Genomic DNA, 26,117 nt, shown 5'->3' on the forward strand with positions numbered 1-26,117 from the left:
GGCTTCCTCTCAAAACCGGGGTTCAGTGAGTGCTGCCGCTTGTGGGCACCCCACACATCTGCACGAGCTACTCTGGGTGCCTTGGAATTGTCTCCCTTCTCCCTCCCTCCTCAGGGACAGACATAGGAGGTATTTGGAGGTAATTATTGCTTTTATTCGGCGCTAAAGCAATAATTTGGAGGGATCGCTGGAAAACCGGCAATTTCCTGCCAGTGAGTGACAGATGTTTTGCTGTGTTTGAGATGTGCTTTCAGGCTCCTACTAATTACCATGACACAAATTGGCAGGAGTTTTCTTCCCAGGCTCCCAGCTCTAATTTTGCCTTTTTTTTCTTTTTTTTTTTTTTCTTTTCTGTTATTTTCATTTTTTCAGAAAGGTGGAGTCTCCACATTGTGGCACTGAAGAAGTGATGCAGAGTTAGGGGCTGGTGTTCAAACATGGTTTTCCTAACTTCTCCTCCCTCCCTGCCAGGTTCCTACCCCTCTCCCAAGGCTGGGGCCACGCTGGTGGTCTACAAGGACTTGCTGGTGCTTTTTGGGGGGTGGACCAGGCCGAGCCCTTACCCCCTGCACCAGCCCGAGAGGTTCTTCGATGAGATCCACACGTACTCCCCCTCCAAAAACTGGTAAGAGCAGGCTTTGATCCTGGAGAAATGGCTCTGGAATGCAGCTGGAGGAATGCTTGGGAAGCTGTGCGTGGTCCTGGTTTCCCAGGTGTGTCTCTAATGCTCTTTCTGAAACAAAAAAAGCCACACAAGCACAGCAGAGCTGAGGACAGCGTGCTGCCAAGCAGCTCGTGGGTGCTGTTGCTTCCATATGGTTCTGGACTTGTACCTAAGTATTCCAGGCTTCCTGAGCATCCCCATCCAGGTGGGAAGCCTGGGTGTTTTAAGTGCCTTATCACTTTGGCTGGGAGCACTGAGGTGTTTCTGAGATAAGCCTGAAGTGCTGGAGGTCTTGTTTTCAGTGATGATCCAAAACTCAGCTCCCTCGGGGAGATGTGATAAATCAGATTTCTCCATCATTTCAACCTCTGCCTTTACAGCTCCAGGACTGGAGCATCCAGCAGTGTCCATGGACCTGGCAGGAATTTTCTTTTTCCCTTTAAACACCATTTGGCTGATTTTAGACCCAGCTTTCTCACTGATGGTGTGTGTGAGAAGGAAAATGCTGTATCAAAGAGAAGGTTCCTGCTCCTCTTGTGCTGAGAACTTTTCATCCTCCAAAGTATCAATTATCCAGAGCACTTTGGGCAGTGTCATTACAACTCTGTAATTAAGATTTCCAATTCTCTTGGAAAGAATTTGAGGCAAACTTAATTGGAAGGGGAGATGTTCCCAACTTGGTCATGAGACTTGGTCATGCCTTAAAAATGTTTAGCACATTGGGATTTCTAATTAGTTTAGTTGCTATTTGGATATTTGGAGGTTTTCCCTGTGGTTTTCCTCCATTACGTGTTCTTGAGGACTTTGCAGGCCTTTGGGATTTTTTGTTTGGCCTTTCATCCAATGTTTTCCTTCACTGGGGCATGTGTTCCTGCCTCTCTTCCCAGGTGGAACTGCATCATGACCACCCACGGCCCCCCTCCCATGGCAGGACACTCCTCCTGTGTCATTGAAGACAAAATGATCGTTTTTGGGGGCTCCCTTGGATCCCGGCAGATGTAAGTTTGGGGTCAGGGTGACTGACAAGCGCCCCTGTTAGCCACAAGGAGGTTGGGATGGCCTTGGGGTCACCCATGAGGAATTTTCTGCAGGATTTTGGGGTCTGCCTGCTGCCTTAGCACACCCTTCACCTCTCGCAGCAAATCCCAAGCCTCCAGCCTGCAAAAATCCCAATTCTGCCATAAAACCCAGCCCTGAACCCGAGTTCCACACCCCTGCTTGTATCCTCAGCCCGTGTTGTCTCATCCCTGCAGGAGCAACGACGTCTGGGTGCTGGATCTGGAGCAGTGGGCTTGGTCCAAGCCCAGCATCTCGGGGCCCAGCCCTCACCCGCGCGGGGGCCAGTCCCAGGTGAGCTCAGCCAGAGGGAAGCCAGGCACAGCCTCACTCCCCGCTCCACAGCTTCATTCATTCCCTCCCAAGTTATCTGTGGAGCCCTTGCCCGCCAGGCCCTCTCCCCCAGTGACTCAGAGCTGTAATGAACACATCCCTGCTTTACCCCACTCGTGCCCCGTGGCACCTCAGATCAGTGGAGAGGCAGCACAGCCTGGTTTGGCTCCGGGCCCTTGTGACTGCTCCTCTCTCCCAATCCTGGGGTTGCTCCCGCTCCAAGCACAGCTCCAGTGCACCTGCCGGGGCAGGGAGCTCGTGGCTGTCACCTGGCCTGAGGCAGCTGTCCCCATCTGGGATGGTCAGTGATCCCCAGAGTGTGGCTGGTCCCAGCAGGGCTTGGATGGCTCGTGCTGGAATGTGCCTTCCATGCCCTGGGAAAGGAGCCCACGGGGATCCCTCACCCAGCAGCAGCACTGATCAGACACTGCTGCCAGCACCTGCCCTCCCAAACAATCCTTCCACCTTCCCCTCCTTTGCAGAGGGATCTTGGGGCTCTGGAGCTTTGGGAAGAGTGATTGCTCCCCTTGGAGAGAGGAACTGGTTTGGGACAAGGGGTGGGATGAGCCCTGTATCCCACTCTGTCCTGGGCCTGGCAAAACCAGCTCCATCCCAGCTCCACTCCTCATCCCGGGGACACAGACCCCAGCAAAGCCCATGCAGCAAGAACCTGCCTCTGTCTGCCCTTGGAGGCCTGGCCAAAAATCCTTCCCGGGCTGAAGCTCTCTTTTGTCCCCTCCAGATCGTGATAGACAACGAGACCATTTTGATCCTGGGAGGCTGCGGGGGTCCCAATGCAGTGAGTACCTGGGGGAGCAGGGACATCACCATCCCCCTGGCACCTGGGGGCTGGATTTGGGATGGGGGGACTCTGCATGTTGGTGGCATTTTATTCCTCAAGTCTGGGCACCCACCTGGTAGATTTTCCAGAGAAGCTGTTTAGCTGTTGCTGGAGCTGCTTTAATTAATAAAAATCACCCCAGGCACTCTCTGAGCAGCTCCCTGGGTTCACTGAGGCTCGTCAGGATGAGCCTGACTTTGTACTGGGATAGCAGATGGCAATGAAGGGATTTATCCATGGCCATAGTGAGGTGTAGTCACTCATGGATGATTAGCTCCTGCCCTGGGTCAGCATCCTCTGTCTGCAGCAGCAAAGCACCGCTCCCACCACAGCCCTGATGGACTGAGCCCAGCAGCAAACTGGGCTAAAACTCAGCCAGGGCTTCTGAATCTCAGCCTGGGATCCTGAATCTCAGCCAGGGCTTCTGAATCTCAGCCTGGGCTTCTGAATCTCAGCCTGGGCTCCTGAATGCCAGCCCAGACTCCTGAATGTGTGACCTTTCTCTCCCCAGCTGTTCAAAGATGCCTGGTTGCTGCACATGCAGGCCAACCCCTGGACTTGGCAGCCGCTCAAGGTGGAGAACGAGGACCACGGAGCCCCGGAGCTGTGGTGCCATCCTGCCTGCAGGGTACGGACACGGGGGGTCCCTGCTCCCTCACACACACCCCTCCCTCTTTATTCCCTGCCCAAAATGTTCCGTAACTGCTTCTCCCCAGCTCCAAGGCTCCTCCTGATGTCTGTTCCCTGCTCTCCCTCAGGTGGGACAGTGCGTCGTGGTCTTCAGCCAAGCTCCCAGCGGCAGAGCCCCGCTGAGCCCCAGCCTCAACTCCCGCCCGTCTCCCATCAGCGCCACGCCGCCCGCCCTGGTGCCCGAGACACGGGAATTCCGCTCCCAGTCTCCCGTCAGGAACACGGACGAGGCTCCCTGCGTCAACGGCCGCTGGGGCACCCTGCGGCCCCGCAGGCAGACGCCGTCGGGCTCGCGGGAGGGCAGCCTGTCCCCGGCCAGAGGGGACAGTTCCCCGGTGCTCAACGGCGGCACCGTGTCACCCGGAGCTGCGCCGCCCGGCGGGGCCTCCCTGGACAGCCCCGTGCAGGCCCTGTCCCCCAGCACCCCCTCGGCCGCCGAGGGATTCGACCTCAAGGTGGGGCCGGCCCTGGCGCCGCGCCGGGGCTCGCTGCCGGAGCAGAGGGATCTGCGCCTGGCCTCCGTGGAGCTGGGCTGGGAGCAGAAGCCCACGTCCCTCCTGTGCCAGCTGGACGGCGCGGAGGGCAGGACAGCGGGCACGCGGAACCCCCCGGAGCACACCAACGGCATCCACACCCCGCCCCACGCCGCCCTGCCCGGGGCCGTGTCCCCCGGCGCGCTCCGCCGCAGCCTCGAGGCCGTCAAAGCCCTCTCCTCCAAAGCCGCCTCGGCCTCGGCCGCGCTGAGCCCTCCCCTGGCCTCGTCCCCGGGGTCCCCGGGCGCCGAGCCGGGCTCGGTGCGGCCGAGCAGCACCCAGGGCGAGGGGCACTCGCTGCCCCCCATTGCCCGGCGCCTCGGGCACCACCCGCCGCAGTCGCTGAACGTGGGCAAGCCGCTGTACCAGAGCATGAACTGCAAGCCCATGCAGATGTACGTGCTGGACATTAAGGACACCAAGGAGCAGGGACGAGTCAAGTGGAAAGTGTTCAACAGCAGCTCCGTGGTGGGGCCACCCGAGACCAGTTTACACACAGTGGTGCAAGGCCGAGGGGAGCTGATCATATTCGGTGGCCTGATGGACAAGAAACAAAACGTCAAATATTACCCCAAAACAAATGCCTTGTACTTTGTGCGAGCAAAGAGATAATGCGGCCCCCGCCCGCCGCCCGTCCTTCCATCCCTGCGGCTCTTCCTCCTCCTTCCCCAGCCCCTTCCCAACACGCAGGCGTTCAAACTGTGAATTAGGGAGCAGGAAACCAATAAAAGTCCAAGCAAACCCTCCAGCACTGCCCCGGCAGTTCCCAGTAAGACCCCAGTCGTGTTTACAGGCGGGGAAGGATCCGAGGATTCGGGGTGAGCAGCCAGGGAATTCCTCTGCTGCAGCCAGGATCCTCCTGGGTTTATTCTCTAAGTGTTTGTGAGTCTCGGTCTCTCCGAAATTCCTCGTGGGTTGTGAGCAGAAGTGGTTTTATAGGAATAACCTAAATTGCAGCAGGCAGGAGGCTGTTAGCTTGATTAATTCCATGCTCAACTCCGTCAGGAAAACAGCAATATCCCTCTGGGAATCTCCCAGCGCTGCCAACCTTTGCTCGACACAAACACGATGCCTTTTTATTTTGCCTCTCACCTGCCGCTCTCGTCTCTGTCCTCCAGGCAGGACCAAAAGAAGGAGGAAAGGACATTTTTTTGTGTCAAAATGCCAAAAATCTTGATTGTTAGCATCCCTCCTCTCCCTGCCCTGCTGGATCAGGCTTCGGGATCAGCCCTGATCCCCTCTGACCAGCAAAAATACTCTGAAAATCCCATTATTCCCCCGAAACAGAGATATTTGGCTGCCAATTCCCTTCTAGACTTAAAGGTTTCATTTCATTGAACGGCCCAAACCCGTTCAAGGCCGAAGCAGCCCCTTGGAGCCCGGGAGCAGGGTGGGTTTTCCAGGGAAAAGGACATACTGGTAAATGTGAGGGCAGCCTCGATGCAGTAACTTCACCTCATCTTTGCACGTGCCTCCTTCCGCAAAGATTAAATCCAAATCCGAAGGGATTGAACCTGTGCGTCCTTCTGGGACAACCCCTCCTTCCCTGTCCCCTCCAAGGGGGGGAAACGGGGCGGATTCTGCCAGGTTTTGGTCAACAACCTCCAGCACCCTAAAACCAGGGAGCCCTCCCCAAGCCGGCAGCGCCATGACGTGGTCCCTTCTTCCCAAAATTTTTCTTCTCCATTCCCACTGAGCTTTCTGCCGGTCGGAGCCTTAAATCCCATCCCAGCCGCGTGGGGACGGGGAGGGATTTGCTTCACCCGCGGCGTTTCCACCTCTGTAAATAAACCCCTCATCGAATCCCACCTCTCCCGTTCATCCCAGAACAATTTGATTTGTCCTAAGGGAAAGCAAAATTCAATTTCCTCCCCCTCCCTCAAAAAATCCCCAGACCTCAGGAGCACCTCGGGTGAGCTGTGGAATTTTGGAATTTTCCTTCTCCACGCGTGGCCGCGGGGAAGGCGGTCGAGGCTTCGCCATCGATCCCCACATCCCCTTTGCATGTTTTTTGTCATCCATCCCCAAAAAAAGAGTCAAAGCCGGGCATGGATGGCGCCTTGATGTCCTTCTCCCTGCAGAGCAGCCTTCCAGGGCTGCTCTCCCAGTTTCCATCCTGCCCCGCTCCCGGGGTTCCCCTCCTGGGGTTCCCCACCGGGAGATGCATGTTCTGTGCCCTTCAGAGAGATTCACCCCAAATTTGGGTCCCTGTCCCCGAATCCCACGGGAGCTGCTGGTGCTGTGAGCGAGGTGTCCCCCCCACCCACCGCGACTCAGGTGTCCCCCCCGTCACTCCCGGGCCGAGAGCAGCAATGGGAAGCGATTCCGGTGATATTTAAAATCTTGTGTACATTTTGGGGGGGTTCATGGGGGTCCCTCCCCCCCCCTTCCCAACGAATTTTTAGTGGTTTAACAAATAAAAAGGAAAAGAAACAGATGGTTGATGCTTTTGGGGAGGGGTGGGAGTGATTTGGAGGGGAAGTTCTTGCTGTGCTGCTGTTAAGTTTGGGGGTGAAAGGGGGAATTTGGGGTCTTTGTGTAAGAGAAGGGAAATATTTGTACAGGGGATGTTGGAGCAGTGGAGGGAGGCAAAGAGGGACACAGAATTTGGGACACTGAATTTTCTTGGAGCCAGAAATTGGGGATGGGGACCCCAAAGCCTGTTTGGGTTGGAAACTGGGGATCCCAGAGCCTGTGGGAGCTGGGAATTCAGGGATCCCAAGCCCTGTTTGGGATGGAGGTTTAGGATGGAACCCCAGAACCTCTCAGGGCTGGGAACTGGGGAACCCATGTCCTGCTTGTGCTGGAAATTGTGAATCCCAAGTCCTTCCAGGGTTGGGAATTAGGGACAGGAACCCAAAGCTGTCAGCACTGGGAATGGGGGACACCAAACTCTTGTTAGGGATGGAAACTGGAAATGGGAATCCCAAAGACTGCTGGAGATGGTAACTGGGGATGTCAAAGCCTTTCAGCACTGAGAATTGGGAACCCCAAAAGCTGTTGGGGCTGGAAATTTGGAATAGGGAGCCCAAAACGAGTTGGGGGCTGGAAATTGGTGCTGAGGACCCCAAATCCTGCCAGTGCTGGGAACTGGGGATCCCACAGCCTGTTGGAGATGGGAACTGGAGATGGAGATCCTAGAGCCTGCTGGGGCTGGAAATTGGGACCCCAAGTCCTGCCAGTGGGGGAGATGCTGGAGCCCAAAGCATTCCAGTGTCAGTGATTAGGGATGGGGGAGGGCTCCAAAGCCTGGAAACACTGGCAGTTGGGAACCCCAAATCCCGGCAGTGCTGGGAACTGGGTATGGGGACCCCCAAATCATTGCAGTGTCAGTAACTTGGGATGGGGGCCCCCAAATCATTGCAGTGTCAGTAACTTGGGATGGGGGCCCCCAAATCATTGCAGTGTCAGTAACTTGGGATGGGGACCCCAAATCATTGCAGTGTCAGTAACTTGGGATGGGAACCCCCAAATCATTCCGGTGTCAGTAACTTGGAGTGGGGACCCCCCCAAATCATTCCGGTGTCAGTAACTTGGGATGGGAACCCCCAAATCACTCTGGTGTCAGTAACTTGGGATGGGGACCCCCCAAATCATTGCAGTGTCAGTAACTTGGGATGGGGACCCCCAAAATCCGCCGGGCCGAGGTCACTCCACGCGTCCCCTCAACTCGCCGCGCACGCGCAGCTGTGGCTGGGCGTGGTCTCCGTAGCGCCCCGCCTATTTTCGTGACGTCACGGGGAGGTGGAAGCTGCCTCAGGTGAGCGGCCGGGCCGCGTCTTAAAGGGCCCGCGCGGGAAAATTGGTGTGGGGAACAAGACATGGTGGGGATTTGGGGGGCAGCGGGTCCGGGGAGGGGACAGGGGCTGGGACCCCCCTCCTAAATGCTGTGGGGGCACCGGGGGCAGCTGGGGGCAGCACAGAACCTGCGGGGGTGGCAGGCACCCGTCAGGGGAGTGCAGGGACTCCGTGTGGGCTGTGAGGGACACCCTGGGAGGGTGGAGGGACACTGAGGGGGACAGGGACTCCAGAATGGGGCTGTGAGGGACACCCTGAGGGGATAAAGGGACACTGAGGGGGGCAGGGACCCTGTATGGGGTGTGAGGGACGCCCTGGGAGGGGGGAGGGACACTGAGGGGGACAGGGACCGCAGAGTGGGGCACAGGAACCGGAGAGGGACAGGGAACCCATGGGAAGGCGGCGGGACCCTGTAGGGAGTGCAGGGACCCCAGAGAGGGGTCAGGGACCCCATGAGAGGGGGGGCAGGCACCCCACAGGGGCGCGTCAGGGACCCCGTGGGTGGTTTTGGGGACCCCATGGGAGGATGCTGGGACACGGGGGGTGTTTTAGGGACCCGATGGAGGATTTAGGGGCCCTGGGGAGGATGCCTGGACCCTGGGGTGGTCTCAAAAGGAGCCCCCAAAGCTGCGGATGCAGTGACCCCATGGGGGAAGGGGGGCTCTTCGCCGTCCCCCAGGTTTGGGGGCCCATGGCAGAGCAGGACTGGGCGCTGGAGCCGGGCTGGCTCCTGTCCCCCACCGGCCGCCCCTACCTGGACTCCATCCTGCACAAGAACCAGCGGAGAGTGTTCGGTGCGTGCCCCCCCTGCGCCCTCCAGCCGAGCTCTCAGCACCCCCAGAATGACCCCGAGCCCTTCCCCAGGTCTGCTGGAGCGCCCGGCGCTGCCGCCCGCGCTGGCTGTCCCCACGGTCACCTACAAACTCTTCCTGGCGGGCAGGAGCGGCGTCGGCAAGACAGCGCTGGTAGCCTGGCTGGGGGGGACCCCCGCGCCCCCCGCCCACCACGAGACCCTGGGTACGGCCGGGGGGGACCCGGGGGTGACAGTCCCGCTGTCCCCGCAGGGATCGAGGCCACAACGGGACCCTGTGTATGGCCCGGGATGTCCCGGGGGTGACAGTCCCGCTGTCCCTGCAGGCATCGAGGCCACCACGCTGTTCTGGCCGGCCAAGCCCCGCGGCAGCGGCCGCCCCGTCCTGTTCCAGCTGCACCTCTGGGACTGCGGGGACGGAGCGCTCAGGAAGTTCGAGCACCTGCTGCCCGTGAGCGGGGGACGCGTTTTGGGGTGGGGGACGCGTTTTGGGGCGGGGGACACCGCCAGGACCCCCGGTGAGCGGTGTCCCCGTGCCCAGGCCTGTAAGGAGGAGGCGGACGCCGCCCTGTTCCTGTTCTCCTTCACGGACCGCGCGTCCTTCGAGGAGCTGCCGGCGCTCATCGGCCGCGTGCTGGGCCCCGGGGACCGTCACCTCGTCAGGGTGGTCGTGGGCACCAAGTATCCTTTTGGGGGGGTCCCCAAAAGTTACCCCATGGCGGGGGGATTGCACCCCCGGGGCTCTCAGCGCTTGGCATGGCAGGGGCTGAGAATGGCACACCGGTGGATTCCCGACTCCTGCTGATTTTCACAGGGTTTTGGGGTTTTTCTAGGTGTACCTTAACCCCCCCCCCCGCCCCAAAATGGGTTTGCACTCCCAGATTTCTCAGCATTTGATATCTCAGCAGGCTGAGAATGTGCACAAAAGGTTACACTGATGTGTTCACGGCTCCTCCTTATTTTTAGGGGGTTTTGCCACCCTAAAGGAGATTTTTGGGGTGTTGGTGTCTCCTTTGACCCTATATCCCCCCCCCCAGTCAGGTTTGCACCCCCAGATTTCAAACCACTCAATCCCTTGTTAGGCTGAGAATGTGCAACTCTCATTACACCGATGGGCCCTCAACTCTCATAGATATTTTAGGGGGTTTGGGGGGGTTTCTTTGGGTCACAACCCCCACTTATTTTCACGGGGTTTTGGGGGGATTTCTGGGTCTCCCTTGACCCCGTGTCCCCCCCCCAGTCAGGTTTGCACCCCCAGATTTCTCAGCACTTGTTATCTCAGCAGGCCGAGAACATGCAGCCCTTCATTGCACCAATGGATTCACAATCCCCATTTCTCTATAGGTGGTTTTGGGGGGATTTTTCAGGGTGTTGATGTCTCCTTGACCCCGTGTCCCCCTCACAATCAGGTTTGCACCCCCAGATTTCAAACCACTCAGTCCCTGGGCAGGCAGAGAACACTCCCACCTGGTTACACCCACGGGCTCACAACTCCCCATGAATCTCGGGTGCTTCTGGGGGGATTTTCCGAGGCGTTGCTGTTTCCCTTGACCCTGTGTCCCCTCCCCACCCCAGATTCGACCTGGCCCCGCACGCGGCTGTGACGGAGGGGGACGTGCGGGCCTTCGAGGGCTCGCAGGGGCTGCGGGTGCTGCGGGCGGGGGGCACCGCGGGGGCCGGCGGGGCGCGGGCGGGGCTGGCCCGGGTCGGCCCCGTCCTGGACGCCCTGGTGGAGGAGCTCTGGCGGCGCGACCAAGTGACCGCCGGGGTCACCCCGGGAGACACGGGGGACACCCCCACCTGAACCCCCTCTTGGGAAGGGTTTGGGGAGTGGGAGGGGTAAAAAAGGTGCCTTTTTGCTAAAATCAGTGATTTTCTATGAAAAAGATCATGGGTGGCCTGGCTTGTCCGTTTTGGGGGGTGGGGGGTTTGGGGCATTTGGGGTGCTGGGGTAACGAAGATTTGGGGGTACTGGGGGATGTGGGGTGCAATGGGATCATCGGGAGGTGGGTGCTGCAGGATTTGGGTGCTGAAGATCCTGGGGGATTTGAATTTCAGTGGGATCATGGAATGGGGGTACTTGCAGGATTTGGGGTGCTGCAGGTGCTGGGGGATGTGGGTGCACCGGGATCATGGAATGGGGTGCTGGGCCTGTTGGCAGATTTGGGGTGTTGTGGATCCTGGGGCTTTTGGGCTCTGTGGGTATTAGGGGATGTGGCTGCAGAGGGATTATGGGAACAGGGGTGCAGGATTTAGAGTGCTGTGGGATTTGAGTTGTTTTGGGGTACTGGGGGATTTGTGGCACTAGAGGTGAAGGGATTGGGGTGCTGTGGGTGCTGCAGAGATTGGGCTGCTGTGAGATTTGGGGTGCTATGGAAAATGCAGGATTTGGGATGCTGCAGGATCATGGGGACAGGGCTGCTGAGGGATTTGAGGTGCTGGAATTGAGGGGATTAGGGCACTGTGGGATTTGGGGTGCAACAGATGATCCAGAGTTTGGGGTGCTGTGGGATTTGGGGTGCCGTGGGTGATGGGATTTAGGATGCTGTGGGATTTGGGGTGCTATGGGTGGTGGGATTTGGGGTGCCGTGGGTAATGGGATTTAGGGTGCTGTGGGATTTGGGGTGCCGTGGGTGGTGGGATTTGAGGTGCTGTGGGGTTTGGGGTGCTGCAGGTCCATGAGGACGGTGGTGTTGAGGATTTGGGGCCCGGGCAGCCCCCCCAGACCGGTCCCCCCCAAACCCCCCAGTATCGAACTGGTGGGCGGGGGGCGTGGCCGGTAGTAACCGCGTGGCCCCGCCCCCTGCATCCATTGGCTGCCGCCCCCCCGCCCTTCCCACGCCGATTCATGAATGAAAGGGGAGGGGGCGGAAGGGGGGGCGCGTTCACTCCTTCGGGGCCGGGCGCGGGGGTCCCCGCGGGGCTGCGGGACCCCCGAACCCCCTCCAGGGCCGTGCCCCACCTTGGGGGGCTCCCACAGCCCCCTCCCCTCCACCCGGCCGCGTCCTTCCCTGGGGCGGGCGCCCTCCCAGTGCCGTACTGGTGCGTACTGGGAGCGGCTCCTGCGCCTTTAAGAGCGGGCGTGGCCGGTGACGTCAGCAGGGCATGAATGAACAGGAGCGGGCGCGCGGCCCCGCACCCCACACCCCCCGCACTCCCCGCGGGGCCGCCGCTCGTGGGGCGCGCCCGGGACCCCCCCAAAACCGCCCCGCCATGGCCGGCACCCTCCCGGCCCTCACCCTCACCCTCACCCTCCTCCTCCTCACCGCCCTCAGCCCCCTCGCCGCCGAGGAAGGTGAGTCCCCCCCACTTTTTTTTGGGGCGGAGGAGCACCCCGAAACTCCTTTATTGCAGGCACCCCCAAGGGTGGGGTGGTTTTGGGGTAAATTCGGGTGGTCTGGGGGGAGCTGAGGAGTCGGGGAGCGCTCTGAGGGTAAAGGGGGATGTGGGTTCCCCCTTCCCCCCGCACAGTTTGGGGTGCGGTGGGGAGTCTGCAGGTGCCGGAGCACCTTTGGGGCAGGGGGGGAAGGTTAAAATTAGGGGAAAAGTTGAAATGAGGGCGGAGAAGTTTAAATTAAAAGGGGAAAAGTTAAATTAAGGAGCAAAAGTTAAAGTAAGGGGGGGGAGTTAAAAAGGTGTATGGGGAGATAAAAATACGGGAGGGGAGCAGCTAAAATTGGGGGACAACTAAAATAGAGGAGAAAGAATTTTAAATGGGGAGAAAAAAGTCAAAATGAGGAAAAACCCAAGAGTTTGGGGCAACTTTTCCCATGCCGAGCGTCCAACTGACGCATCGGGGCCAGGTCCTGCCGGGAGCCCCCAAAGGAGACTGGCCAGGGGTGAAGGTGGGGGGGATTAAAAAATAAACCCCCCAAAAAGGGGAATATCACCTTAAAATGGAGCGTTTCCCATGGGTGGTGCAGGGTCGGGTAGGATCCGGCCAGAGAGCTGGAAAACAATGTCAGGAAAATCCCAAAAAATTGCTGGGAAAAAACAAGCAGCGTCTCGGCCTCCACCTCGCAACCCTTCCCCCAGTGATTTAGGGGCTTAGTTTGGCAGGATTGGGCAAAAGAAAAGGGGGAAAATCACTTTTTTGTGTATACCTGGATTTTTTTTAGGATTGAGTTTCTATAAACCCTGCCTGATGGCTTTAATTCGTCATTTTTTGAGGGTAAAGTGGAAGAATCCAGCCCCAAATGCAAATAAATCAGAGGCTGGGATCAAAAATACTCCCTGTAAACTAAAAATGGGGTAAAAAACCCTAAAATGAGGATTTTTGGAAGTACTGGGGGGACAGCAGAGGGGATGATCCCGTGGCAGCTGTGGGATTTGGGGTGTGTTCCCAAAGTGCTGTTTCCCAGGAGGGAATACTGGGATTTGAGGTTTTAAAAGTGCGTGGGGGGAAAGGGAAAGTGGTGGGAGAGTGATGGGATTTGGGGATTTTGAGGGGATTGGTTCCCCTCTGTGAGGTTCAGTGGGATTTGGGGATGAGGTGGGGACGAGGTTAAAGAGGAGAGAATGGAGCAGAATTTGGACTGGGATGGGATCAATTTTGGAATTATGATTGGGGTTCAGATTGAGATTGAGGAGGAGATGAGGTTGGGATGAGGATGGGATTCATTTTGGGATTGGGATTCTCGTTAAGGTTGAGACAGGGATGGGATTGGGATGGGGACAGGAATGGGAGCGGAGGGGATGGGATTTGGGTTCACTTTGGGAATGGAATTCGGATTCAGGCAAAGGTTGGGATGGGGTTAGGGCAGGGCAGGGGACAGAGATAAGGATGCAGCCGGAATGGGATTGGGAATGGGACGGGGATGCTGCTCCGGAGGGCGGGGGTGGCGCTGAGGGTGGCGATAGAGTTGGTGGCCACATCAGGTGGCACTGGGGGTGGGGGCGGCCGTGGCCGGGTGACGAAGGCGACGGAGAATTTGATGATGATGATGATGATGATGGTGATGGCGGTGGGTACAGGTGACTCCCGGGACAGGGCTGCGGCCCCGGCGCTGTCCCAGGAGCTCCCGGGGCTGCTGCGCCCCTGGAGCAACCCCGGCCCCGGGACTGTCCCCAGAGCCACCCCCGGGGGCACTGGCGGGGAACCCCCGCCCGCTCCGGCCCTGGCTCCGGCAGCTTTCCGCTCTCCGGAGGCTCGCGGGGGGGATTTCCAGCCTCAGGAAAACCGGGATATCCGCCCCGGCATCCTTCCTGACCCCGGGCACGGCGCGGGGGGGACGCTGCAGCCACCCGCGTCCCCCCCAGGCAGGTTCTGGGGTCCCCCCCAGGCAGGTTTTGGGGTATCCCCCAGACCTGACCCTCCCGGCACCCGCCGCGAGCCCGTCCGTGCTCAGCCGTGGGAGCTGGGGGGGCACATCCGTCCCGAAATGGCCCCGTCCCGCCGGACCCATCTCGCCGCTGAACCCGGGCGTCCGGGCACATTCCTGGGGGGTGATTCACCGGGGGGCCCCGCTCCCTCCCCGGCCTCCTCTTCCTCCTCTTCCTCTCCCGGCGCTGGATCCGGCCGCCGCCCTCGGCGTGCCAGGGCAGGTCCCGCCGGGCCCCGCGGCTTCCCCGCCTCTGGGGGCGGCCCCCGGGGGGCTTCTTCCAGCGGAATCTGCCGGGAACGGGGGGATCCGTGGGTCCAGGGGACACCTCTGGGGCCTGGGACTGTTTGGAAGTCCTGGGGACATCTATGACTCTTGGGGACCTGGGGACATCCATGACTCTTTGGAAATGGGGTGGATCCGTGGGTCCTGGGGGTATCCAGGGGTCTTGAGGACATCCATGGAATCTCCTGGCATCTGTGGGTTCCAGGGATGTCTGTGAGTGCCCAGGACATCCAGGGATCCTGGTGGGATGTCTGTGGGTCCTGATGGCATCCACGGGTCCCTGGGATCCACAGATGTCCCCAAAATTCATGGATCTCCTGGGCACCTGCGCCCAGGACATGGATAAATTTGGGGACATCTGTGGATCCCAGGAGTGTTTGCATATCCTGGGGACTTCCATGGGGTTGTCCGTGGGTCCTGGGGCATGGACATCCAAGGGCCAGAGGGGTGTATTGGTGGCACCTGCAGGTCCTGGTGGCATCTGCTGACATCCATGTCCTCTCTCCTCTCCCACAGTGGTGCTGCTGGACTTCGCCAAGGCACATGGGGAGCTGGGCTGGCTCACCCATCCCTATGGAAAAGGGGTGAGCACCCATGGATCTGACATCTGGCCCTGCTGGCCAGCACCCGGATGGGGAATGGGGACAGCCATGGGGGAGCTCCACGGGGATGGGACAAGGACATCTTTGGGGACCTTCACAGGAATGGGGATGAGGGCATCCATGGGGGTGGCAAATGGGGACCTCCATGGGAATAGAGACATCCAGGGGGATGGGCCTGGGGGCATTCATGGGAATGGGGACAGGAGCATCTGTAGAGAGGGACCTCCACAGGAACATCCCTCAGTTGTGAGGATCTCCATGGGCATAGGGACAGGGACACCCATGGGGTTGGAGACCTCCGCTGGGATTGGGCTGTGGCCCTCCATGGGACCAGGAACACCCATGGGTATGGACATGGGGACACCCACGGAGTTGGACACCTCTGGGATGTGTCTGGGGACTTCCATGGGGATGGGGACAGGGGGAATGAGATGAGGACAAACCCATCCCTGAGGACAGTGCCTCAGTTCCCCTCCATAGCCCCATTTCTGTCTCCGGGGACAGTGGGACCAGCTGCAGAACGTCCTCAACGACTCCCTGATCTACATGTACTCCGTGTGCAACGTCCTGGAGGGCGAGCAGGAGAACTGGCTCCGCACCAACTGGATCTACCGCGGCGTGGCCCAGCGCATCTTCATCGAGCTGCAGTTCACCGTGCGCGACTGCAACAGCTTCCCCACGGACGGCGGCGGCTCCTGCAAGGAGACCTTCAACCTCTACTACGCCGAGTCCGACGTGGATTACGGCACCAACTTCCAGAAGCGCCAGTTCAGGAAGATCGACACCATCGCTCCGGACGAGATCACCGTGCAGGAGGATTTCGCCACCCGCAATGTGAAGCTCAACGTGGAGGTGCGCTCGGTGGGGCCGCTCCGCAGGAAGGGTTTCTACCTGGCCTTCCAGGACCTGGGCGCCTGCGTGGCGCTGCTCTCCGTGCGCGTGTACTACAAGCGGTGCCCGGCTGTGGTGCGGGGCATGGCGCGCTTCCCGGAGACCGTGGCCGGTGCTGACTCACAGACCTTGGCCGAGGTGCGGGGCTCGTGCGTGGCCGAGGCCGTGGCCGAGCAGGCGCCGGCCCTGCACTGCAACGCCGACGGCGAGTGGCTCGTGCCCATCGGGGAGTGCCTGTGCCGGGCCGGCTTCCAGAGCCTGGGAGACACCTGCCAAGGTACGGACTGGGCTAAATCGAGGGGGTGTCTGAGGATAGGCCAGCTTGGTGTGTGCCTGGGGTGGGATGGGAGGGAACAGGAGTGGGGGTTTGGCCCCAAAATTCCCAATCCTCAGCCTTGAGTGGATTGTGGAAGGGTTTAGCTGAGAGAGGGGTGGGGTGTCACTATAGGACATGAAAGAACACAAGTGCACACCGCTGATTTCAAGGTGAAGAAAAAAGGGAAGTTTATTTTCTGACTCTAACATTTATAGTTTTCTAAGAGTGACAGTGGATTGGAGGGTGACAGTGCCACCTCTCCAATGACACTGGACAGACTAACAGTCTATCAACTTTCTCTTCTTTTATAAAAGAATGCAAAACAATGAGTTATTTACAGAAAGCGTGTGAGAAAGTTTGCTACAAGAATGTCAACATTAGAAGGCTTAGAAAATCTTAAAAAACTAAAGTGACAGGTGGGGCAGTGATTGCAAAAATGAGGTGAAACGTCTGAAAAATTCCTGATTCAGAGTTGGAGAAATGAGCTTTTGGCTCCAAAATTCCCAGCCCTGGATCCTCATTTTTCAGCATCACCACTGTAGAGAGAACTCAGACAGATGAAGGGTGGGCTGGGGGGATCCCAGTAGTAATAATAAAGTAAAATAAAGTAGCAATACTTTACAGTAGCAATACAAAGCATTGTTAAATTGCTACTTTAAAGTAACAATACAAAGTAGCAAAAAAAAAAAAAAAAGTAGCAGCTGCAAAATAAGATTAAACACCCTAAAACTCCTCATTTGAGGTGGAGAAAATAGATGTTGGACCAAAAATTCCCCATCCTGGATCAGTCCCCTTCAGCATCACTAATGCAGTGAGTGCAGCAGGGCTCAGCCAGGAGGGGGGTGGTTTTGGGGGGGCTCCCCAATAATAAAGAAGCTGCAAAATGAGCCAAACTCCCCTAAACTCCTCTCTGGGTGCTTGGGGGGTGCTTCCCCCCACCTGCCAGTTGCTGATCCCATGGATGGGGAGCAGGATTTGGGATCTCACCGGTGTCTCTTTGTGTGTCGTCCCCCCCCAGCTTGTCCCCCTGGCACCTTCAAGGCCGCGGTGTCCTCGGGGGGCTGCCAGCCCTGTCCCCCCCATACCCTGCCCTCCCCGGCCGCTGCTGCTGCCTGCCCGTGTGAGGATGGATTTTTCCGGGCCCCTGAGGACCCCCCGGAGCATCCCTGCACCCGTAAGTCACCTCCGGAGGGGGAACACTGTGTTGTCACCTCACTGAGGTGACACAGAACCACCCTGTGCCCTGACCCTGCCCTATGTCCCCTGTAGGTCCCCCCTCGCCCCCACAGGCTGTCACAGCCCTGGGGTTGGGGGCCGCGGTGCAGCTGCGCTGGGCCCCCCCGGCCGACCCCGGTGGCCGCGAGGATGTCACCTACAGTGTCACCTGCGAGCAGTGCTGGCCCGAGAGCGGCGAGTGCCGGCCCTGCGACGGGGGGGTCCGGTTCTCACAGCCCCCCCAGGGGCTCACGGGGACAGAGGTCACTGTCACCGACCTGGAGCCACACGTCAACTACACCTTCACCGTGGAGGCCCGCAATGGGGTGTCCCCCTCCAGCCACCAGCGCAGCGTGGCCAGCGCCACCATCAGCGTCAACCAGACAGGTGAGGGGACACCAGCAGCTCCCACACCTTCCCTCTGTGGTGGGGACACATCTGTGGTGTCCCTGTCCCCCATGGGAACACCTCAGTGATGTCACTTTGTGTCCCACGGCAGAGCCCCCCCGGGTGACATCAGTGAGCCTGGATGGACGGACGGCCACCAGCCTGGTCCTGTCCTGGACAGTGCCACTGCGGCAGCAGAGTCGGGTCTGGAAGTACGAGGTCACCTACAGCAAGAAGGTGACAGCCTGATACCTCCATCTGTGTCACCTCCATCCGTGTCACCTCCATCCTTGCCCCCACTTGTGTCAGCTCTGTCGATGCAATCTCCATCCACGTCATCTCTCCATCCTTGCCCTGAGCCACATCAGCCCCCCATCCACGCCACCTCCATCCTTGTCCCCATCCCTGTCACCTCCATCCCTGCCCCATCCACGTCACCTCCCCATCCACGTCACCTCCCCATCCACATCACCTCTATCCTTGCCTCCATCCATGTCCCTCCCATGTTCATCCCTCTATCCATGTCACCTCCATCCCTGCCCCATCCATGTCACATCCCCCACATCAGCTCATCTTTGCCCCACCCGTGCCACCCCTCCCTGCGTGTCACCCTAATGTCATCCTGCTGTGTCCCCAGGTGGATGAGAACAGCTACTCAGTGCTGCGCTGCGAGGGCACCTCTGTCACCCTGCCCAAGCTGTCCCCAGGCACCGCCTACGTGGTTCGGGTCCAGGCTCTCACCGCTGATGGCCACGGGGCCTTCAGCCCCCAGCACGAGTTCGAGACCCTGCCCGAGGGTGAGGAGGGGCTGGGGGGTGTCAGGAGTGTGGGGTGGGTGCTCCGGGGGGTGTCAGGAGTGCAGGGTGGGTGCTCCGGGGGGTGTCAGGAGTGCAGGGTGGGTGCTCCAGGGGTGTCAGGAGTGCGGGGTGGGTGCTCCAGGGGGTGTCAGGATTGCGGGGTGGGTGCTCCAGGGGTGTCAGGAGTGCGGGGTGGGGGCTCCAGGGGGTGTCAGGAGTGCAGGGTGGGTGCTCCGGGGGGTGTCAGGAGTGCGGGGTGGGTGCTCCGGGGGGTGTCAGGAGTGCGGGGTGGGTGCTCCAGGGGTGTCAGGAGTGCGGGGTGGGTGCTCCAGGGGGTGTCAGGAGTGCAGGGTGGGTGCTCCAGGGAGTGCAGGGCTCACCTGGATGGTCCCCACAGGTTCTGAGGCCATGGCATCAGCCACTGTCATCGCTGGCAGCATCGCTGGCATTGTCTTTGTCGTGTTCCTCTTGGTCACTCTCCTCTTCATCCTCCGTCGGTAAGGGGAAAAACCCTCCCCAAAACCTCCCCAAAACCCCAAAATGTTGTTGTCCCACCACCAAATATGGGCGAGGGATGATCTTTTGGGACAAAATGCTGCTTTTCCGCAGGAAGAGGAGGTCACGGCCACGCCAATCTGCCGAGGACGTCTACTTCTCCAAGTCAGGTGAGCCATGGGACAGTGGGGACAACAGGGATGGGCAGAGGGTGACAGGGGTGCTGACCCCCTCCTTGACACTTCCAGACCAGCTGAAGCCCCTCAAGACCTACGTCGACCCCCACACTTACGAAGACCCCAACCAAGCCATGCTCAAGTTCACCACCGAGATCCCTCCATCCTTCATCACCCGCCAGAAGGTCATCGGTGCCGGTGCGTAGCTTTGTCCCCCCAGAGACACCCCGAAATCACAGTGGGACAAGGGGGCTAAAGGTGCCCAATTTTTTGGACCAGGTGAATTTGGGGAGGTGTATAAGGGCACCCTGAAGCGCGGCAGGAAGGAGGTGCCAGTGGCCATCAAGACGTTGAAGGTGGGGTACACGGAGAAGCAGCGCGTGGACTTCCTGAGCGAGGCCACCATCATGGGACAGTTCTGCCACCACAACATCATCCGCCTCGAGGGCGTTGTCTCCAAGTGTGAGTGTCCTCTATGTCCTGTCCCCACAAAAAAACCACCCCAATTTCCCAGCAAAACACCCCAAAAAAAGCCATATAAGGTGTTTTGAGCAACAGTGCAAAGGGGAATTTGGAGGACTTGGCTCTTTTTGGGGGATGAGGTTGGGGATTTTTCTGGGGAGGGAATTCAGGTTTATTTGGGAGATTTTATGGGGAGCTTCAGGGATTTTTGGAGGAGTTGGGGGAGTTATTTTGGGGTTTTGGTGTTGGGGTTTATTGGGGTCTGTAAGGGGGTTGAAACTTTATTGTTGTTTTGGGAATGCTTAATGGAGGTGACTTTTTGGGGAGTTGGGGGTCTGGAGTTTTTGGGGAGAATTGGTAGGGTTTGGGTTTTGGGGGGTGGTTGGGGTTTTTTTTGTAGTTTTTGAGGGGTTGGGGTTGTTTTGGGGGATTGAGTTTTTTTGAGGGACATTGGGCATTTGGGGGTTTAAGGATTTTGGGAGGGCTTGTGGGAGGTTTAGAGATTTTAAGGTGGTGACATTTTTGGGGGCTTGGAGGGATATTTTTTGGTTTTTTTACCTATTTTGGGGTCTTTCTTTTGTACAGACAAGCCCTTCATGATCATCACGGAGTACATGGAGAACGGGGCACTGGATAAATTCTTGAGGGTAGGTGACACGCGGTGGCAACAATCATGGGGTGGTGGAACCTCCAACATCCACCAAAGGAGGTGGGACAACAGGTGGATTCCAGGCTGAATTCTCCCCTTTTCCCAGGAAAAAGAAGGTGAATTTGGCATCATCCAGCTGGTGGGGATGTTGAGGGGCATCGCTGCTGGCATGAAGTACTTGGCCAACATGAATTATGTCCATCGGGACCTGGCTGCCAGGAACATCCTGGTGAACAGCAACCTGGTGTGCAAAGTGTCCGATTTTGGGCTCTCAAGGGTGCTGGAGGATGACCCTGAAGCCACTTACACCACCAGCGTGAGTGTCACTGCAGCGGGGTGGTGGCCAGGGAGGGGTGGCTGGCTGGCCATGGAAGGGTGGCCAAGGTGAGGGGGGGATTGGTTGTGGTGATGGTTGGTTGTTGGTGGTGGTTGTCCAAGGTGGGTGATGGTCCATCATGGTGGCCATGTTGGGGTGGTTGAACAAGGTGGGTGATGGTCCATCATGGTGGCCATGTTGGGGTGGTTGTCCAAGGTGGGTGATGGTCCATCATGGTGGCCATGTTGGGGTGGTTGTCCAAGGTGGGTGATGGTCCATCATGGTGGCCATGTTGGGGTGGTTGAACAAGGTGGGTGATGGTCCATCATGGTGGCCATGTTGGGGTGGTTGAACAAGGTGGGTGATGGTCCATCATGGTGGCCATGTTGGGGTGGTTGAACAAGGTGAGGGGGTTTATTGGGTGTGCGGGGCTGACCCCAATGTCGCTGTAGGGTGGGAAGATCCCGATCCGTTGGACAGCACCCGAAGCCATCTCCTACCGCAAGTTCACCTCTGCCAGCGATGTCTGGAGCTACGGCATCGTCATGTGGGAAGTGATGTCCTACGGAGAGCGGCCCTACTGGGAGCTCTCCAACCATGAGGTGAGTGCCCACCCTCCACCACCACCAGCAGCGTTTTGGGAGACATTCAAGGCCAGGACAAGGCTGGGATCAACCTGGGACAGTGGAAGGTGTCCCTGCCCAGGACAGGGGCTGCAATGAGATGAGCTTTAAAGTCCTTCCAACCCAAACCATTCTGGGATTCTGTGAATGAACACCTGTTTTGGGGGGACCATCCCTGACCCTCCTCCTCCTCCTCGTAGGTGATGAAGGCCATCAACGAGGGCTTCCGCCTCCCGGCGCCGCTGGACTGTCCCTCGGCCATCTACCAGCTGATGATGCAGTGCTGGCAGCAGGAGCGCAGCCGGCGCCCCAAATTCCCCGACATCGTCAGCATCCTCGACAAACTCATCCGCGCCCCCGACTCCCTCAAGGCACTGGCAGATTTCGACCCTCGGTGAGTGCAGGGAGCGCCAGGATGGGGTGGGGGGCAAGAAGAGGGAGGGGAGCAGTTGCCCACGGCAGCAGTGGCTGCCCCTGGACCCCCGGCAGTGTCCAAGGCCAGGCTTGGAGACTCCTGGGATAGTGGAAAGTGTCCCTGCCCATGGCAGGGGTGGAATGGGGTGGGCTTTAAGGTCCCTCCCAACCAAATCAGTCTGGGATTCTCTGATTCTTGCATGTCTTTGTGTTTTCTATCATTTTTTGCATAATTTTGTTTTCATCTTTGCATTTTGTGCATCAGTTTTTGTACTTTCATGGTGCTGATTTGGGTTGAGTTTTGCATCTCTGCACTCTCTCATTGCTTCTGGCATCTCCATTTCTGCATCATTTTTTGGTATTGCCTCATTTTCACATTTCCACTTTTTGCAGCATTTCATTTTCTGCATCACAATTTCATCATCTCATTTTTGCATTTATGTTTTGGAATCTTCCCATTTCTGCATTGTTTTTCCATCCTTCCATTTTCATATAATTTTTCACATCCTTCCATTTCTGCATTATTGTTTTAACCTCCTACTTTCACCTCACTTTTTGCACCATTTCATTTCTGCGCTATTTTTGCATCCTTCCAGTTTTTGGCATTATTTTTTTCCTTTTTCCATTTCCACTGAATTTCTCATCTTCCCATTTTCACATTATTTTTTGCATCTTTTCAACTTGTGTTATTTTTCCATCCTTCCACTTTTGCATCTCTATTTGCCACCCTTTCATTCCTGCATCATTTTTGCACCTTTCTGCTCCTGCATAATTTTTTGCATTGTTTAATTTCTGCAATATTTTTGTGTCCTCACCTTTCTGTGTCATTCTCTGCACCTTCTCATTTTCACATTGTTTTTTGCACCTTCCATTTTCACATTATTTTTTTGCACCCCTCCATTCCTGCATCATTTTTTGCATCATTTCCTTTCTGCATCGCTTTCACGCCCTTCTGTTTTCACATCGCTTTTCCAGCCTTGCATTTCTGCGCCACTTTTTTTGCATTTTTCTATTTTTGCCTCATTTTCCCGCAGGGTGTCCATCCGGCTGCCCAGCACCAGCGGCTCCGAGGGCGTCCCGTTCCGCTCGGTCCCGGAGTGGCTGGAGTCCATCCGCATGCCCCAGTACACAGAGACCTTCATGGCCTCGGGCTACAGCACCATCGAGAAGGTCCTGCAGATGACCAGCGAGTGAGTCCTGTCCCCGTGCTGTCCCCTTGACCCTCCCAGGCTGTCCCTAGGATGTGTCCCCACGCTGTCCCCATCCCCTCCCCTCCAAGTCCCAAGGGACAGGGATGTGCTGGGAACGGAAACCACTTCTGTGGCCTTGGTGGCCTGAGGGATGGGATAAAATTAGATGTTCCTTGGCTGGAGAGGCCAGGATGAGCTGTATCTGTCCATCTGTCCCTCGAGATAAGCCGTGTCCATCCATTCCTTAGGATGAGCCACGTCAGTCTGTCCATCCCTCGGGATGAGCCATGTCCATCCCTCCATCCCTCAGGATGAGCCATGTCCATCCATCCCTCGGGGTTAGCTATGTCCATCCATCCATCCCTTTGGATGAGCTGTGTCCATCCATCCATCCATCCATCCATCCATCCATCCATCCATCCATCCATCCATCCATCCATCCATCCATCCATCCATCCATCCATGTCCACTCTGATGAGCTGTGTCCATCCATCCATCTCTCAGGATGAGCCATGTCCATCTATCCATCCATCCAGCCCCCAGAATAAGCCATGTCCAGCTGTCCACCCCTTGGGATGAGCCATGTCCATCCATCCATGTCCACTCTGATGAGCTGTGTCCACGCCCTCATCCATCCATCCATCCATCCGTGTCCATCCATCCATCCCTTGGGATGAGCTGTATCCATCCATCCATCCATCCATCCATCCATCCATCCATCCATCCATCCATCCATCCATCCATCGGGATGAGCCGTGTCCACCCCCCCGATCCATCCCCCGCCCCGAGGACGCTGCTCCTGGGTCCCCCCAGTCCCGGGCTGTGGCCGTGGTGGCCCCAGCCCCTCCAGCCCCATTCTCCCATTCCTGACTCCGTGTTCTCCCGTTCCCTTTCCCAGGGACATCAAGCGGATCGGGGTGCGGCTGCCGGGCCACCAGAAGCGCATTGCCTACAGCCTGCTGGGGCTGCAGGAGCAGGCAGGGGCTGGGGGGGCCCCGGGCTGACCCCGCACCCCCAGAACTCCGCATCAACCCCCCCTCCTCCCCGAGGGGTTTATTTATTATTTCTGTAATTATTAAGGGTTTTTTTATAGTGTTAATGATATTGTCCCCGCGCCTGGGGATGAAACAGGTGCTGCCCCTTCCCTCCCCCCTAAAAAAATGGAATTTCAAGCTTTTTTGGAACTGGGGGAGGGATTTTTCTTCTTATTTTTCCCCCACATTTCAAGAAAAAAAGGGCTCAGTCCCAAAACTGATTTATTTTTGCTTTTTTTCTCCCTATTTATTCCTCTCCCACCAGGTTTTTGGGTGTATTTTTTGCCCTTTATCGCTGATCTACCAGTGTTGCCTTGTATTTTTTAACCTAATTTATTCTATTTTTGTATATTTATTGCGAAGAATTAAAGGTCGTGTCAGGTTTGGGAGAGAAAAAAGGGGGAAATTTTAAAAACCCAGCTTGGATGCTTTTTTCCCCCCCTTTTCTCATAGATTTATGGGGATTTTTGTGGGGTTTTGAATAAAAACATGTGCTTTTTTTCTAGAATATTCTAGAATATTGTGTTTTCACACTGGTTCACAGAGATTGAGTGAATTTGGGGGACAAAGAGAGGGGGTTTCCCTTAGATTTTAGGGGTTTTAAGGGCATTTAAAGGATTGTAAGAGGGTTTTAAAGGGTTTTTTTAAGGTGTTTTAAGGATTTTTAAAGGTTTTGGGGGGCATTAAGGGGGAGTTAAGTAGGTTTAAAGTTTTGGGGGTTTTTAGGCTTTTTTAAAATTTTAAGGAGTTATCAGGGTTTATAAGGGGGGTTGGGGGCTTTAAAGGGGTTTTAAGTTATTTTTTAGGGAGGCTTAATGTTTTTTAAGGGGTTTATTTAGGGATTTTTTGGAGGGTTAAGAGGGTTTTAAAAGTGAGAGGTTTTAGATGTTTAAATGGGGGTTTAAATAGGTTAAAGAGGATTTTTAAGGGGGTTTAAATGAGTTAAAGAGGGTTTTTAAAGGCGTTTACAGTTTTTCGGGGGTTATCAGGGATTTTAAGGGGTTTCACAGGGCTCCGGGAGCATTTCCCATCCGGGGCCCCTTTCCCCAGCAAAACCCAGGAGGAATTTGGCCTTTTCATCCCCTGCCGCTCCCCCGAAGCCAAAGCCCGGCCGCGCCGGCTGCCCGGAGCCTGCAAATGACTGGGTAGGAAAACGCCGGAAAAAGGGGTTTGACATTTTTTTTCTGCCCTAAACCATAATAAGGGACGGGTGGGAGGTGAGGGCGGACCAACATCGCGCTGCGAAAGCCGCGGGTTTGGGGGATTTTCACCCCGTTTGGGGGCACTTTGTCCCGTGGATGTCACGAGTCCGTGGGGCTCAGCCCCGGCGCCGGCCGCGATCGCGGCTCAAAGTCCGGCGGCGCCCGGGAGGGGCCGGATCGGGAGGGGCCGGATCCTGGGGGACACCCCGGGCTGGGCCGGATCGGGGGGGACACCCTGGGCTGGCCCTGGCACCCCCCAGTCGCCTGTGTGCCCGGGCGGGGCCGGGCAAGGAGCCCACGGGCTGGGGAAGCCACGGGGAAACTGAGGCACGGGGACAGCGGGGCTTTTGGGGTGACGGGCAGGGCTGGGGGTGCTGCTCGCTGACCACCCCCGGGCGATCGGGGGGCTGCGGACCCCTCCCCTGCTCCCCTCGCTCCTCCCGTGGGTGCCGCAGCCCAGCCCCGCTCCCAGCACCCAGCCCGGAGCCCAGCCCAGCTCCTGCCCCACTTTTGGGGTGTCTCCCTGGCGCTGACCCCTCTTCACCCGTCCTGCGCCGGGCCCGGGCATGCCCGCCCTGCCCAACCTGCCCCGCCGCGCCTAATTAACCCCCCAGGCTTAATTACGGCTTCGTTAGCGCCTGATGCGCCGCCCAAACCCGCTGTGCCCCCGTCCAGGGGCACCGAAGAGCTGGGGGGACTCGGCCCCCCATTCCCCCCGGATTTTGGGGTCACTAAACACCCACCCCCTGATTAATTGCAGTAATTAAAATGAGGATAATTATGTGATGATAATTTTAGAAGGGGGGCACAGGAGGTGTCACAGAGACTGGAGCACTTCGCTGCATGTCCTGGGCAGTTTTGGGGTGATTTGGGGGGTTTTAAGCGTTGTTGTTGGGTTTGGGAGGGGGTGACCCCCTCAAAAGAAACCAGCAGGGCTGGAGGAAGAGGAGGAGGAAGCACTGATGGGTTGATGGTTTAATGCACAACTGACGCCCCCAGCCCAGACCCCCCGCACC

General features: G+C 57.7%; 3 protein-coding genes across 4 annotated transcripts in view; all 3 read left to right on the forward strand.

The window, feature by feature from the left end:
- Positions 1 to 6,552, forward strand: part of FBXO42 (F-box protein 42) — a 52,319-nt gene extending 45,767 nt beyond the window's left edge. Inside the window, exons 5-10 of the mRNA XM_066563848.1 lie at positions 472 to 625; positions 1,552 to 1,662; positions 1,918 to 2,014; positions 2,796 to 2,852; positions 3,406 to 3,522; positions 3,653 to 6,552. Coding sequence (XP_066419945.1) covers positions 472 to 625; positions 1,552 to 1,662; positions 1,918 to 2,014; positions 2,796 to 2,852; positions 3,406 to 3,522; positions 3,653 to 4,729 — 1,613 coding nt within the window. The 3' untranslated portion in view covers positions 4,730 to 6,552. The remainder of the gene's footprint in view (positions 1 to 471; positions 626 to 1,551; positions 1,663 to 1,917; positions 2,015 to 2,795; positions 2,853 to 3,405; positions 3,523 to 3,652) is intronic.
- A 1,303-nt stretch (positions 6,553 to 7,855) lies between these two features.
- Positions 7,856 to 10,617, forward strand: CPLANE2 (ciliogenesis and planar polarity effector complex subunit 2). Of its 2 annotated transcripts, XM_066563831.1 has the most exons (6): positions 7,856 to 7,877; positions 8,572 to 8,709; positions 8,780 to 8,932; positions 9,053 to 9,177; positions 9,268 to 9,407; positions 10,302 to 10,617. In XM_066563831.1, exons 2-6 carry the CDS (start codon positions 8,607 to 8,609, stop codon positions 10,528 to 10,530), a joined length of 750 nt encoding a protein of 249 aa, XP_066419928.1. In that variant the 5' UTR covers positions 7,856 to 7,877; positions 8,572 to 8,606; the 3' UTR covers positions 10,531 to 10,617. The 2 variants fall into 2 exon arrangements, with proteins under 2 accessions (XP_066419928.1, XP_066419929.1); XM_066563832.1 differs by lacking the exon at positions 7,856 to 7,877 and having other exon boundaries at positions 8,592 to 8,709.
- A 1,214-nt stretch (positions 10,618 to 11,831) lies between these two features.
- On the forward strand, positions 11,832 to 24,407 carry EPHA2 (EPH receptor A2). Its single transcript, XM_066563830.1, is given in 19 exon segments — positions 11,832 to 11,852; positions 11,855 to 11,905; positions 11,907 to 12,021; positions 14,849 to 14,916; positions 15,439 to 16,102; positions 17,160 to 17,315; positions 17,411 to 17,743; positions 17,856 to 17,980; positions 18,381 to 18,540; positions 18,938 to 19,037; positions 19,150 to 19,205; positions 19,284 to 19,409; positions 19,491 to 19,673; positions 20,259 to 20,320; positions 20,429 to 20,638; positions 21,091 to 21,240; positions 21,462 to 21,655; positions 22,710 to 22,865; positions 23,764 to 24,407. Coding segments are annotated over 19 exon segments (3,036 nt in total). The 3' UTR covers positions 23,870 to 24,407.
- Positions 24,408 to 26,117: the final 1,710 nt, after the last annotated feature.

This window comes from Molothrus aeneus, chromosome 21 (genome assembly GCF_037042795.1).
Source record: "Molothrus aeneus isolate 106 chromosome 21, BPBGC_Maene_1.0, whole genome shotgun sequence".
Classification (NCBI taxonomy): Eukaryota; Metazoa; Chordata; class Aves; order Passeriformes; family Icteridae; genus Molothrus; species Molothrus aeneus.

What these genes read in the sequence shown, in the direction of transcription:
- CPLANE2 (XM_066563831.1), top strand. Translation starts at nt 8,607, where the DNA reads ATGGCAGAGCAGGACTGGGCGCTGGAGCCGGGCTGGCTCCTGTCCCCC. An exon ending in AGTTCGAGCACCTGCTGCCC is followed by an intron (nt 9,178 to 9,267) that starts GTGAGCGGGGGA and finishes CCCCGTGCCCAG; the next exon opens with GCCTGTAAGGAGGAGGCGGA. An exon ending in AGGGTGGTCGTGGGCACCAA is followed by an intron (nt 9,408 to 10,301) that starts GTATCCTTTTGG and finishes TCCCCACCCCAG; the next exon opens with ATTCGACCTGGCCCCGCACG.